The sequence below is a fragment of the Eptatretus burgeri genome, chromosome 17, assembly GCF_056783735.1.
Source record: "Eptatretus burgeri isolate ZD-2024b chromosome 17, Ebu_testis_v1, whole genome shotgun sequence".
In the NCBI taxonomy this organism is placed as follows: Eukaryota; Metazoa; Chordata; class Myxini; order Myxiniformes; family Myxinidae; genus Eptatretus; species Eptatretus burgeri.
In genome coordinates this window covers 31,113,961-31,128,853 of record NC_140977.1, presented here as the reverse complement: position 1 = coordinate 31,128,853, position 14,893 = coordinate 31,113,961, and the positions used below count along the sequence as shown (strand labels likewise).

General features: G+C 43.4%; 1 protein-coding gene across 2 annotated transcripts in view; it reads right to left on the bottom strand.

Annotated features, from left to right (window-relative positions):
* The window catches only part of MOSPD1 (motile sperm domain containing 1), a 41,317-nt gene that overhangs the window by 14,544 nt on the left and 11,880 nt on the right, over window positions 1–14,893 (bottom strand). For both annotated transcript variants that reach the window (XM_085862589.1, XM_085862590.1), the window contains exon 3: window positions 6,679–6,754. In XM_085862589.1, the coding sequence (XP_085718715.1) occupies window positions 6,679–6,754 (76 nt within the window). The remainder of the gene's footprint in view (window positions 1–6,678; window positions 6,755–14,893) is intronic.

Sequence of the window (14,893 nt, the reverse complement as noted above, 5' to 3'; positions counted from 1 at the left end):
TGTGAAAAAGGATCTTTTATAGCACGTAGTTGCCGTTGTTGTTGGTCTCGTGCTCCTTCCGAGGACTATATTTTTCTATTGCATCGAGAAGTATTACTATAAAAGAAGGGCGAACCGGCGCTGCCCGTGGTGGAAGGTGGGTGGGTACGCGACCCTGCCAAGCAAGATGCGATTTTCCCGGCAGTGGTTTCAGGACGTGCTGGACATTGAAAAGCGATGGAGTTTTTGGCTTCAAGGTGGTTATCTTTTGCCTGCGGGCTGGCGGCAGCATTACCTGACCCCACGTCCCAAAATACACTTTGTAGTGGCATTTGGTGGCCTCAAAGTCAACGTGTGGTACCTTAAAACCTTGCCCATATTCTGAAGTACCTACACCAAAATTTGGGGAATCTCGGTGCTTCAGTTCAGCTGTGAAAGAACAACGTACAAACACTTTAAAATATTTAGAAGATATAATTTAGTGTGCTCCTTCCGTGTCCTACTACTAAAGGATTCCTGCTTTGGTGGAATAATAAATGTTTCATTTGAAGAGCTGCATGAAGAAACCATGAGCACTTATTAATAATTATTAAAAATCGGAAAAAGGCTTTTAAAACAGGAAAATTTGTGATTAAACGAACAATTTTTTCTTCCAGTTCAGTCGATTATTATCTTTCCAATAGCACCATTTGTGTTATTCTGCAACGGAAGAAACTCTTTGGAATAAAACGTGATGGAGAAACTAATTTCCTTTTTCAATGGATTATCGGACAAAAGGAACGGAAATAAACTTTGCACTATCAAGTAACTAATTTGGCGATATCTTTTCATGCACAGGAAGTCGTTGTATTGTGATGCGAGTAGTGCTGTGGCCTGCTGTACCTGTCAACGCAGGTAAGATCGAGGCCATACGTCACCCATGCGAAAGATTTAGATATGCTTGATGCAAGCTCTTCCACGAGCCTCGATCAGGAAGCATAAATAAATAAATAAATAAATAAATAGCACACTTTTTTCTTTTCTTTTTTACATGATCTAAGGCTCGTAATGGAGCTGACTAGCGAACACACACACACACACACACACACACACACACACACACACACACACACACACACACGCACGCAAACACACACACGCACGCACACATACACAAACACACACGCACACATGCACACACACACACGCACACACACACACACACACACACACGCAAACACACACACACACGCAAACACACACACACACGCAAACACACACACACAAACACACACACACACACACACACACACACACACACACACACACACACACACACACACGTTTGATGAGAAAAACAGCCACTGAGCTTGGGGAAAGTGCCATCACTTCCCAGGGTACTCTGGGTGCAAGCAACATCGCAACAATGGTGCCGCATTTCTCACCGCACTCAGCGGGGCATTTCCAAAGGAGGAATTTCCTCCTCACCATGGATGCCAACCTATGGGAATGTTTGTGCTCTATCCTTATAAATGCTGAGCGTTAAACGAGGAAGCGGCACGTACCATTTTAAAAATCTTCGGTACGACTTGGCCGGGATTTGAACCATCGACCTCCAACACCCGGTGCAGGCGCCTTCACGACACCACCAAGTCTGGTCAAGACTTATCCGATATCCAAGCCAATCCGGGACCCGTCAATGTTTTGCCAAAATTACCGAGTCAGATCCGAACCAATGCAGTGTGGCACAAATGAACAGAACAAACTTTTAAAGTTTCCAGTAAACAAGGGTGGCGCAGAAAATAGGAATATAAATGATCATGGGTAAACATGGGGTTTGGGGGGGGGGGGACAACATGAAATGTCAATGTGCCACCATCTTCAACTCTCCTTCATTGTGTCTCTTAGATGTGCTTGCTTGTAGCAGAACATGATTTTGGTGTGAATAGCAATAATGCAGGAAAAAAAAAACATCTTGAAGATCTGAATGGTGAGGCCCACAGCAGCAGCAAAATACAGCACATTACTCAGGAATAATTTTACTACTTCATTATAATGTCTGTCTGCATTTCAGATTTCAATTCAGATTTGTATTAGTTCAGTTTCACAAGATAATTAACTAGAAATTAGAATTTGATGCATTAACGGCTGCGTCAACGGCACTGGAGGAAGCTGAGGTTTCGGTTGTGACCCCGGGTTAAAGCCCGAAACGTCGGCTTTTTCTTCATTCCCACAGCGGTCAGCATATATCAATCAATGTTTTGTTTGTTGCATCCTCTTTTTTTTCCATACGAGGTTCAGGTTAAGGCTCGTGAAAGAGCTAGTATACATATAATGGATCAGGACACAAGCGAACAAAAGGAACAGCAGAAAGAGGGGGGGACACCAACACCAGGGCCAAGGGACAAAATGGAGGGAGACTTGGACAACTAAGGGATGTGGGGGAAATGAGGTGGACACAGGGTGTGGACAAGTTGGATACAAAAGCAAACTCTCAGAAAGTAAAAACTGGAAATTTGGAAGGAGATTGTGAGGGGGAAAGGAAGGGGGGGGGGTTAATGAGGTGCAACAGATTATGGTTTTAGATTGGGAATGATCTGAGATGGTGGTGGTGGTGGTGAACAGTTGCCTTGAAGATGTGAATGGAAGAATGAGATTGAATAGAATGTGGATGTTGATGCCACAGGATAGGAAAAAGAGGAACAAGTGAGTGGAGGTGAGCAGTGATTCTGGATTTTGGGAGTTCCACTAGAAATGGGTTGCTGGTGGACCACGTGTTCAACATATATGGTTACTGTCGTTTGCTTTTGAAATTGAAGCAGCATGCAAAACGTTACACCACACATCATCCAAGTCAGAAGGTGAATAAACAAATATTGGAGGTGCTTCGTAAAGTACAGCTTCGAACGGCACTCGGTAGAGCGCATAACCTCCGCCAGCCTGAACAGTTTACATTTTGTATCCCACCGGTAGGCCGGAACTGGATCCGGACCTGAACCAAAATCTAATTGGCTTGTTCTTGTCACCTACCCAACTCATCCACAAAGTTTTGTCATAATCCGTCCACACCTTAAGATATTCATGCAATGTATCGTTTTTGGCCCCATCTCTCAATGGTGAAGAATCGCTTGAAATTTTTTTCAATTCTCGTTTCCAAATCTGGATCTTCACCAAAATCTAATCAATTCGTCCTTGTCACACACCCAACCTGTCCACCAAGTTTCATCCGAATCTGTCCACAACCTTTTGAGATATCCTGTTCACAGACAAACAAACAGACAGGGGTTAAAACTTAACCTTCGTCCACCTTAGGTAGCGGAGGTAATAAAAACACCTTTGGAATAAGTAAGTCTGTCATTGAAAACATTTATCAAATCAGGGTATTTTTATATACAATGATCCAAGGCTCATGGAGTGTGTGTTCCATGTGTGTGTTCCATTAAAGATGTTCAACTTAATGCAACAGTTCCAACAGCAACTTGTATTATTCTACGACAGCAGGAACGCTTTAGAAGGGCACAGGAGGACTAAATTATATGTAGTAATACTTCTCAAAGCAATAGAAAAAAAATACATAAATGTACACAGGAGCACAAACAGCAACAGCAACAACAACAACAACAACAATCAGGTGTTGTGAAATATCATTTTTCACACCTTTTACTTCATTGTACATCCTCACTTACACTCACAGATGGACATGCAATAAAGTTTGTGAAGTATAATGTGTTGTCTGTTGATTAAATTCGTCAGCGAGGCGATGGGGAGGCACACCTTGTATAACTTCAATGAAGGACAAAGGCATTAGTAGATGGCAGTACACTTTTCGATGACATGCAAGAACATATGTAGACAACGGACACCTGGCAGAGGGATTTGAACCTGGGTTCCCTGCTCTTTTTTCACACCTATAGCCAGAGTTTCAGAAGGGAACACAAAAAGGCCAACCCACTGGTTTCATACAAATCTCACTTTCCAACGTTATTACCATGAGACAGGAAAACATTATTACTAACTTCTGGGCATCACACTCAGCCATGATGTTTCTTGTGCATCACAGACAGGTCGGTGGCCTCTCTATCTTATACCGCTTACTTTAGAGTCTTGCACCCTCTGTCCTTTCCTTCCTCTGCACTCCCCAAGTTTCTGCATGGACCACGTAGTCATTTGTTTATTTTTTACCCTCCCCTGTGGAATCAACTTTGGAGGGTTCACCAGACCATCTGGTAAACTCACCTATCCACTTCTTTACAAACAGTCTTAAATAAGTTAAATCACTCAAACTCTTGCATCTCACTATCAGCCGTTATCTTTCTTGGGCAAACCACACTGCCAAATTGGCCTCCAAAGACAGTCACCGACTGGGAATCCTCCACTGAACAAGACACACCCAAACTCTTATCCACCGACAAGGCCTTCATCTGCAGCTTGATGGAGTGCTGCTCTTCCCTCTGGGTTGGTCTCCCAGTCTCACACCTTCCTCAGCTTGAGGCCAAGGAAACGAAGGCCTTCCAAATCATTCAAATCTCCTGTGATGAAGCCGATTCTCTGGACTATCACTTTCCCGTCATAGACAGGTCGGTGGTCTCTATACCACCTCCTTTCTGGTCTTGCACCCACTGCTCTGTCCGTGCCCCCCACTCTGCCCCATACCCCCCTAGTTTCTGCAGGGCACATGCAGTCTGCCAGTAAGCCTCTTCTCATGAAACTCCCAACATCCAAACTCACTGCTCACCTCCACCGATTGGTTCCACTTTTTTCACACCTATAGAATCAAGTTCCTCAGTCTTTTCAATCTCAATTCTTCCCTCCAGGGTTTCAAGCCAGCAAGCTGTTCACCACCATCTCAGGTCATCCACCATCCACCATCCACAACTATGATCTTTTTCTACCCCATTAACCCTCCCTAAACCAACGTCTTTCAGGGTTACCAGATTTTCCTTCCACTTCTATGATTGAGAGTTTGTGGCTGTATTCATCTTGCTCTCCCCGTGTCCTCCCCTTGTCCTTCTTCCCCACATACCCTTATTTCTCCAAGTCTCCCTCGAGTTTATCCCTCAACCGTGATTTTGGTGTCCCCCCCTCCCCACCCCTCTCTATTTCTGCTGTTCCATTTTGTTTTGTTATGTGTTCTCAGTCCTCCTTGAGCCTCATCACATTATAATGTACAAGATAAAAACGTATTCAGTCTGTTCAATCTCATTCTTCCACCCAATGCTTCAAGATGGCTGTTCACCACCACCTCAATCTCAGGTCACCCTTCCCCACCTCCCACCGTACATGCTCAAGATATTTTCTACCCACTACAGATCCACACATACCTTTCCAGGTTATAATACTTTAACCCCCTCTCCCTCTTTTTTGACTGTTTGTTTAATTCTCCAGTTTTTCCCTTCCTCTTCTTGCTGTGTTAGAACTTATATCTAGCTTGTTCTCCCTGTGTCCTTCTCTCTCTCCCTCCCCGCCCCCCCATCCCATTCTTCCTCTGTAGTGCCCCTCCTTTCCACTATGTTCTTCTTGTTCTGCTATGTGTATGGTCTCATGGTCTGTTATATGTTGTAGCCCTTCCACAAGCCTGAACTCTGTATATGAAAAAGTGACTTGCCATGAGTTTGTGACTGTATCCATCTTGCTCACCCCCAATCTCTTCTCGGTTCAATGAGCAATAGCACACTAAACTGAGAAAGTCTGCGTCATTCGTTTTAGTTGGAAAAATGGAATAAACCCCACAGGATAAACACCAACTTACCGAAAAGTTCATGTTTCTAAGCATTAGCATAACCTGAATCAGATTTGTGCAGACTTCCTTCTCCCTTTACCCTTTCCCTGCAATGCAGACAATCTAGTTTTTATCACGCATTGACATGCGAGATCTACTCCAAGATATTCTGTAACAAAGATATCCCCCCCCCCCCGATTTCAACACCTCCATACCTATACACACTCTCACCCCCGCACTTCCTGTTACAGATTCTCGATACCGGCACAGAAGCTGTCACTTGTTCGCCGCACACTGGACTTTGCCGTGTTGACCTTCTTGGCTCATGAGAAACATCTTCCCCTGCTGATAGAATTTGCGTCATATTTCGTAGGCAAATGTGAAGTCCTGCTCAGTGGAAGGAACTTTACTGTCCCCACTCGAGAGAAAAAATAAATAAATTGGAGAGAAGGATCAAAGTGCTCCGCTTTTTGCTTGATCGAGTGGTTCCGTGGAGTACGGTACAGTGGTGAGTGAATACAGCTGCTGTGTGGTGTCGTGAGCATTTGAGACCACCCGCAACCTGCTGTGTGCTCGAAGAAACCAGCTCCTCTGCACAACGCCAACCAGACCGATGACAACGCAGCTCTCCAAACGGAATGCAATGTCTACAAATTGTCAGTCCTGGGGAAGGTGTGATGTTTTTGCCTTAATACACAAAGGATTTCTGCTGGCATCAGGTCGAGTAAGTGCGTTGATTATATGTAGAACGTGATACGGATTCATTACGTCAGCATTGCCAAGTCTCCTGTGTGCAGCATATAAACTGGAAAATGGATTGGGGTGGGTTAAAGAGGGTGACAATCTTTGGGAAGACTTTGATATGCAAACACAGCCAAGAATTACTGAGCTACATTGTCTTAATAATCTGGTTTAAAAAGTTGAAAATGCTAATTGTGACAATTAGAGGCAAACTAGTCATAAACGGGTGTCGATGGTCAGTGGGGAGAGTGCGAGCTCACATGTCGACGCGGCATTGTGCCCTCACGGTGCCCTCTGCCTCAGCCACGTTGTATCGAGAAGGCGCCGTGCAGAGCACTGGGTAGGACGAACAGGGTAAGACGTGATGAGGAGCAAGTAGTTTGCAAGGTTTTAACACCACACAAAAGCATCACAGAGAAAGCAGTATTCCAACTGAGTACTACTTTGGCAGCAGCTAAGTGGGATTAAACTACCCAGGGATAAGAAATGGCAACACAAGCGTGCATGTCACGGTTAGAAGTTCGGCGCCGTATCGAACATGGTCAATGAGAGACTTTGAAGGAACATTCCTCTCGCTTACAAACCTCCGCTCTTAAGCGATCCATTTGGAAGGCCTGATGACGGGGTCACGTCGAGCAGTCTCGAGCGCTGAGCGATGCACGGTTTCGTGAGGATTAAAAATTGTCTGCACGGAGCGATTACAATTCCCCGATTTTCAATAAATACACAAAATTACAAGTCAACTAGAACTGCAATCGGTAGAGTGCATAACCTCCGCCAGGCTGAACAGTTTACGTTTTGTAGTCCACCGATAGACCGGATCTGCATTCGGATATTCACCAAAATTGAATCTGTTCATCCTCGTCACACACCCAACATGTCCACCAAATTTTGTCCGAATCCATCCACAACTTTTTGAGATATCGTGGTATACATCGTTTTTGGCCCCATCTCTCAATGGTGAAGAATCATTTAAAAATTCTGGTATCCGGATCTGGATCTTCACCAAAATCAAATCAATTCGTCCTTGAGATATCCTGCTCACAGACAGACAGACACACAGACACACACACAAGTGACAACATAACCTCAGTCTACCTTTGGTGGTGGAGGTAATGAAATGTCTTTATCGAGATGAACGCCACCCCCTCCTCGCACCCACAAACACATCACTCGTGAATGATAAAATGGTCCAAGTCTCATACCATAGATCAATCCACAGATTGATTCGTTAAAATGGAATGTTCACGTTGTTTATCCTCGTTTCATTCTGGAAACCTTAACCTCACCTGTTCTTCTGAACCCGCTGACATCTGACAGAATTATGCCAGATGGATCGTTAAAGTCGCCTCCTTGTACATCAACATGTTTCTGAACTCTGCTCTTACCACTTACATCCAATTGTGTCTACATTCAGCACGATAAATAAATTATGAATTATAAAACAAGCTCAATTATTACAAGCAAGGGTTGATAAAAACGACTCCATCACATCCGAGGCACTGAGATACTGTTGGGTTTTAACTCATTGGGCTCAGTGGAGGCCCCTCGATGAAAACGCAAGCACTTGTTAGCACAACCGTAATCAGTCTTCTGACACGTGGAACAGCTACATCATTTTTTTTTTCCAGAGAATCAAAAGGTGGGAATTTTATCCAAAGAATCAATACGTTCAAATCTTACCTGAAAAAAAAAAATCAGAATGGCAAGCATTTGTCATCCACAAGCAAGGTCTAAGTCTCTAAGAGATGGGAGGGCCATTAAAAGCGAGTCGCATCATTTGTTGGGAGCACGGTTGTGTCGCTGATGCAGTGCTCCCTGTAGGTTAGGGCAGGAATTTGTATATTTGTTCATGGTGCTGGCAATAGCTCACCGACACTTCGCGAAGGACACCTTGGGAGCTTTAAGGTCCACCAACTAATGCTGGTAGACTGGACACCCTTTTAGCATCAATCCGAGGGATGGAACACACGGTGATGAGTGATGAAACCCTGCCCATGAAACACTGGGATGACAGTTTATAGCTGGGTCAGGATTCAAACCCAGGCTAGACAGCTGAAAGGGGGAGTGTGCGTACCTCTCGGCCATCCCACGAGCCCATGCAGTGCTGTGCTTACAAAGCACCAAGATGACGTCATATTGTCGGATCCTATTCTGTCAGGAATAAAACTCAAAACCAGGTATGCTACTTCCACCGAGCCATTCTTCTTTCCCCTCAAACGTGTTGAGCAATTATCAACGAATATTCTCACCATCACCAATGCATACACATTTCAGTTAGAAAAGCAAACTTGCCAAATGGTGGCAAGGATATCGTGCTGGCATCCCACAGGTTGTAGGTTCAAGCCAGCTGAAAACAACAGTCGTAAGCATATGAATCCTAAGTAATATTCTGGAACCTAAACTAGGTCTCAAAGGAATTACCACATCAGACGGTATGTAAGAAGAAAGCTGGCTGATCAATGACCTGCTTGCCCTGCTTAAGGCCCGGTCACACCTTGACGTTTTAGCCAGCGATGGCAACGTATTAAAATGTATCTAAAACGCTGGCTTACGTTGAACTTTTGATGATTTTTTTTAAAGATTCGGACGTATTCATAGCGACTTTGTCTTATGTATAACGCATTGGTAACAGACACAGAACGTTTCGTTGTATTATAGATAACTTATACCAACGAATGCTGAACCTGTTGTCGGCCTACACAACCGATGTCCAACGATAGTCTAACTTAGGCATAGCGCGTTGCACGCATCGCCGACGATGTCGTGACATAGCCTATTAAAAGGCTGACGCACAACGATTCGAATCATAACTGCCGTAGAAATGGAAGTGTCAACATCGCGGTCACACCTTGGCGATCTTGCCAGCGTATGCCGACCTAAGAAAAATGTGTCTAAAACGTTGGGGCACGTCGAATACGGTATGAGTAAGTTTGGTATACGTGAGTAGAACGCTAAAGTACGCTATCATACGTCGTAGTAAGTAGAGTACGTCAAGAAATTTTAAACATGTTCAAAATTTTACGACGTACGACACACGTTCCGCATGCGATGGGGATAAGTTGTACACACGATATGTGGACGCTTACACACGTCCACAAAGGCTACTTATAAGCTACTCATAAGTCGAAACACGTCGCGGCAATGTCTTTTTTACGCGAAACTTATTTCTAACTTATGTTTGACGTGCTTTGAACCAATTCTTTACGTAGTCCCAACACACATCGACGTATGTAGACGTATTCCAATGACGTCTTCCGGTCGACAAAAAAAAAAAGTAACGTGTTTCTACCTTACAACTGCCATATAAAGACGTGTTCCCAGCGGTTTTGGGAATTGGTATATAAAAAAGTGCGAGTCATACGCTGGCATACGTCGTGAAATTTCAAGCATGAAAAAATTTGAGGACAACCAAAAAGTACGTTTAAAGCCAATGTACAACAACGTATGGCAGTGTTTTTCAGCGTGCTCTCAATGTTATCAAAACTTACCCATAACGTATTCAACGTGTGCCAGCATTTTAGAAAAAAAATTCAAAAATCGGCATACGTTGGCTAAAACGTCAAGGTGTGACCGGGCCTTTAGCGGTGCACGTCCCCACTGTTGTGGCTGACTCAATAGGTGGGGTGTGTTCCCTAAAATTGTGATTATTTAAAATAACATTAAAAAACTTTTTATAACTATTTTACAGCTATTGTGGGGGGTCACCTCCAAAAAATAAAAAAATAAAAATAAAAATGTAAAAGAAAACTGTGGGTGCAAAGGAAAACGTCTTTCCCATTTATTCAGACTTGAAACCAACACTTGATCACCCGATCTCCGCATAAGTCCGAAAAGTCTCAACACATACAACAATACCACAACTGCAGTGGTAAATACACACAACAAGCACGACAACTATTATATTGTTGGGTGTGTTGAGACAATCATGCCAACCAAGATCAGATGATCAACCATTGGTTCAATCAATTAATGTGTATGGAAATATATATATATATATATATATATATATATATATATATATAATTACAAATGAACAGGCAAATATAATATGTATATGTGGAAAAAATTCCATGCCCAGACCAGGAATCGAACCCAGGTGAACTGTACGAGTGCTCTGCCACCTGAGCTATCTGGGCGACCCACTGGCTGAGCATGCAATTCTCTCACATATAGAAATGCCACTCTCTTTCCACCACTGCTTCCGGGACACTCACTGCCAACCATAGGAGAAGAGGGAAGACCCTCTCGTGGACAGGCCGTCGCTGCTCCTATGGTCTATAACTGTCTACAAGTTATGAATCACTTAAAACGCGTCACCTCAACTTGTATGTCCGCTTCAACCCATATGTCATCACTTCGCTTTCACAATGGGTTTTGTGGTGGGAGCATTCTTTACCATGGTCATGTCTGCTGTTGTATTTTTTTTTTCCTACATCGCACATTAAACCACTAAAAATAATCTTCATCAGAAGAGCCTTCTGCAAACATGACAGTGGGCCACAGCTTCCTCCAAGCTCTCCTCAAGTTTCACTTTTAACAGAATCCATTCACAGGCAATACTATAAATTAAATTGCATCTTTGATGTTGCAATTTTACTGGAAATTTTGAATACCTTCTTCATTATTTATAAGCTTCCTTTGGAAATGCTTCCTGTAAAAACATTTCATATTCTGAATGATATCCTGGTCCACCGGTTGGATTAACGATGTAACGTTAACTGGCAAGAAAATGGTAAAAATGTGACCCGACAATAGCTCAGCCTTGTGAGGATGTGCACGGCAGTTACCAAGTGAGATGATACATCTGCTGTCTTCTGGTTTTCCAATTTTTCGAAAATGTTGTTTAACAGCAGGTACAAAAATGTGTGATGGAATGAATGATGGAAATTTCCTTGTCTATCCAAGCATTACTTTGTGCTTTGTATTCATATGGAAAATGTGTTAGGCCTTCAAACGGTGTTGGCTGATTCGATTTACCGATCAGTAAAAGTTTCACTCGATGAATCTCTGCGGCATCAGCACAGGTGAGCACACTCACTCGATCTTTATTTTATTTAAATCCCAAAGCACTTCTTTCACCAACACCAGCAAGTGTAGAGGAAGGCAAACACTACCAGAAATGCCCGTCTCATCCGCGTTATATATTTGACCTGGTGACTATTCATGTTCTACCGCTAATTTATTAAACTAGCAGAGTACCCGCCCTACGTGCGATCTTGTTCCAAGCATGCAGCACGTTCTTCTGACGCATACCTTTATTTGGGCGGTGTATAGGCAACCGACAACTCTGTGTAGGAAAAATAAATAACCCTGGTTATGTGCACGAAGCAAACACATACCTACTGCTTATAATTCAAAACACCTCCACTGCACTGGAAAACGTGGGGACAGGAATACTGTACTGTAAATGGTGGAGACTTGTAATACCCTACCCCACCTGGAGGCGGCACTAAACGATACACATTTACAAAGAGAATTTGTGTCGTCGTCCCCCACCCCACCCTCACCCTCACCCCCCCCCTTACCCCCCCCCCCAAGACCACTGAAAAATATAAAACACCCCTATACATTAATTGGGGTCATGCTGATCCTCTGTTACAAGTGTGGATGTAATTGGGCCAGAACTATAGGAGGAATAGCCCAACAAACAAACAAACAAACCCACAAACACCAGTCCATGAATTATCACAAGGATAACTCGCAGTATTTTTCTGCTGCTTCATGGTCTGCCAATTTATTTTCACCCGATACATCCGGTTGTCTTATTCCATGAATGAGTTCGAAGCAGGACAACCATCCATCGAAAAAGGTACAGGGTTCACTTGGAGCCATTTCATGATGAAACTCGAAGGGCATTCGGTAGAGCGCATATTTCTGCCCTGTAATGCCTGATCCATGAGAACACATCTGGTCCAATACATTTTTCAGATATCGTGCTACACAGTATATCGTTTCTGAGCCCTATCTCTCAATGGTGAAGAATCACTTAAAAATTCTAGCAATTGGATCCAGATTCGGATCTTCACCAAAATCGAATCAATTTGTCGTGGACACACACCCAACCTGTCCACCAAATTTCGTCCGAATCTGTCGACAACATTTTGAGATATCGTGCTATATATCGGTTTCACCCAATCTCTCAATAATGAAGAATCACTTTAACAAGGACAAATGTGTCCAAGAGCCGCGTCATTAAGGTTTTGTCTTCACCAGATAAAGGAGAAGAAGAACAACAACAACGCGGAGCTCTCTTAGAGCCAGCACTCGCAACGCGACGCGGCTAATAATAAAAAAACAAGGCCAAATGTGTCCAAGAGCCGCGTCCTAAAGGCAATAACAACAACAACTTCCGATATTTCGTCACGTGCCTTGATGGAGCCCATAGCGAGACCCGTCATGGAGGCTCCTGTTCATGACGAGAAAATCGTGTATTTACGAAATTACAACACATTAAATGGAATAATCTTTAAACAGTAACGTGAACTTTTCAAAACTTCAAAGCAAATGTCCGAATAAATTTAAAAGTTGATGATAGACGCTCTCAAAAGGCACCCTCAATGCGAGGATGTGTACAGGTGTTTAGTATTTAAGGAGATCCGGATCCTGTATATAAAAGAGCCGAGTCCTAAAGGTTTTGTCTTCACCAGAAGAACAACAACAACAACAACAACAACAACAAGAAAAAAGAAGAACAACGCGGAGCTCTCTTGGAGCCAGCGTTCACTATGCGAGACGCGGCTAAAAATTATCAGATCCGGATCTTCACCAAAATTAAATCAATTCTTCCTTGTCACACACCCAAAATGTCCAACAACTTTCATCCGAATCCGTCCACAAGTTTTTGAGATATGGTGCTACAGTGGGGAGAACAAGTATTTGATACACTGCCGATTTTGCAGGTTTTCCCACTTACAAAGGACGTAGAGGTCTGTAATTTTTATCATAGGTACACTTCAACTGTGAAATATGGAATCCAAAACAAAAATCCTGAAAATCACATTGTATGATTTTTAAATAATTAATTTGCATTTTATTGCATGAAATAAGTATTTGATCACCTACCAACCAGTAAGAATTCCAGCTCTCACAGATCTGTTAGTTTTGTCTTTAAGAAGCCCTCCCATTCTCCACTTATTACCTGCATTAACTGCACCTGTTTGAACTCGTTATCTGCATAAAAGCAGCTGTCCACACTCAATCAATCAGACTCCAACCTCTCCACAATGGGCAAGACCAGAGAGCTGTCTAAGGACATCAGGGACAAAATTGTAGACTTGCACAAGGCTGGGATGGGCTACAGGACAATAGGCAAGCAGCTTGGTGAGAAGGAAACAACTGTTGGCACAATTATTAGAAAATGGAAGAAGTTCAAGATAACAGTTAATCTCCCTTGGTCTGGGGCTCCATACAAGATCTCACCTTGTGGAGCCTCAATGATCATGAGAAAGGTGAGGGATCAGTCCAGAACTACAAGCAGGACCTGGTCAATGACCTGAAGAGAGCTGGGACTACAGTATCAAAGAAAACCATAAGTAACACACTACGCCATCATGGATTGAAATCCTGCAGCGCACGCAAGTTCCCTCTGCTCAAGCCAGCGCATGTCCAGGCCTGTCTGAAGTTTGCCAATGACCATCTGGATGATCCAGAGGAGGAATGGGAGAAGGTCATGTGGTCTGATGAGACCAAAATAGAGCTTTTTGGTTTAAACTCCACTTTCCGTGTTTGGAGGAAGAAGAAGGATGAGTACAACCCCAAGAACACCATCCCAACCGTGAAGCATGGAGGTGGAAATATCATTCTTTGGGGATGCTTTTCTGCAAAGGGGACAGGACGACTGCACCGTATTGAGGGGAGGATGGATGGGGCCATGTATCGCGAGATCTTGGCCAACAACCTCCTTCGCTCAACAAGAGCATTGAAGATGGGGCGTGGCTGGGTCTTCCAGCATGACAATGACTCGAAACACACAGCCAGGGCAACTAAGGAGTGGCTCCGTAAGAAGCATCTCGAGGTCCTGGAGTGGCCGAGCCAGTCTCCAGACCTGAACCCAATTGAAAATCTTTGGAGGGAGCTGAAAGTCTGTGTTGCCCAGCGACAGCCCCAAAACCTGAAGGATCTGGAGAAGATCTGTATGGAGGAGTGGGCCAAAATCCCTGCTGCAGTCTGTGCAAACCTGGTTAAGAACGATAGGAAAAGTCTGATCTCTGTAATTGCAAACAAAGGTTTCTGTACCAAATATTAAGTTCTGTTTTTCTGATGCATCAAATACTTATTTCATGCAATAAAATGCAAATTAATGATTTAAAAATCATACAATGTGATTTTCAGGATTTTTGTTTTGGATTCCGTCTTTCACAGTTGAAGTGTACCTATGATAAAAATTACAGACCTCTACGTGCTTTGTAAGTGGGAAAACCTGCAAAATCGGCAGTGTATCAAATACTTGTTCTCCCCACTGTATATATCCTT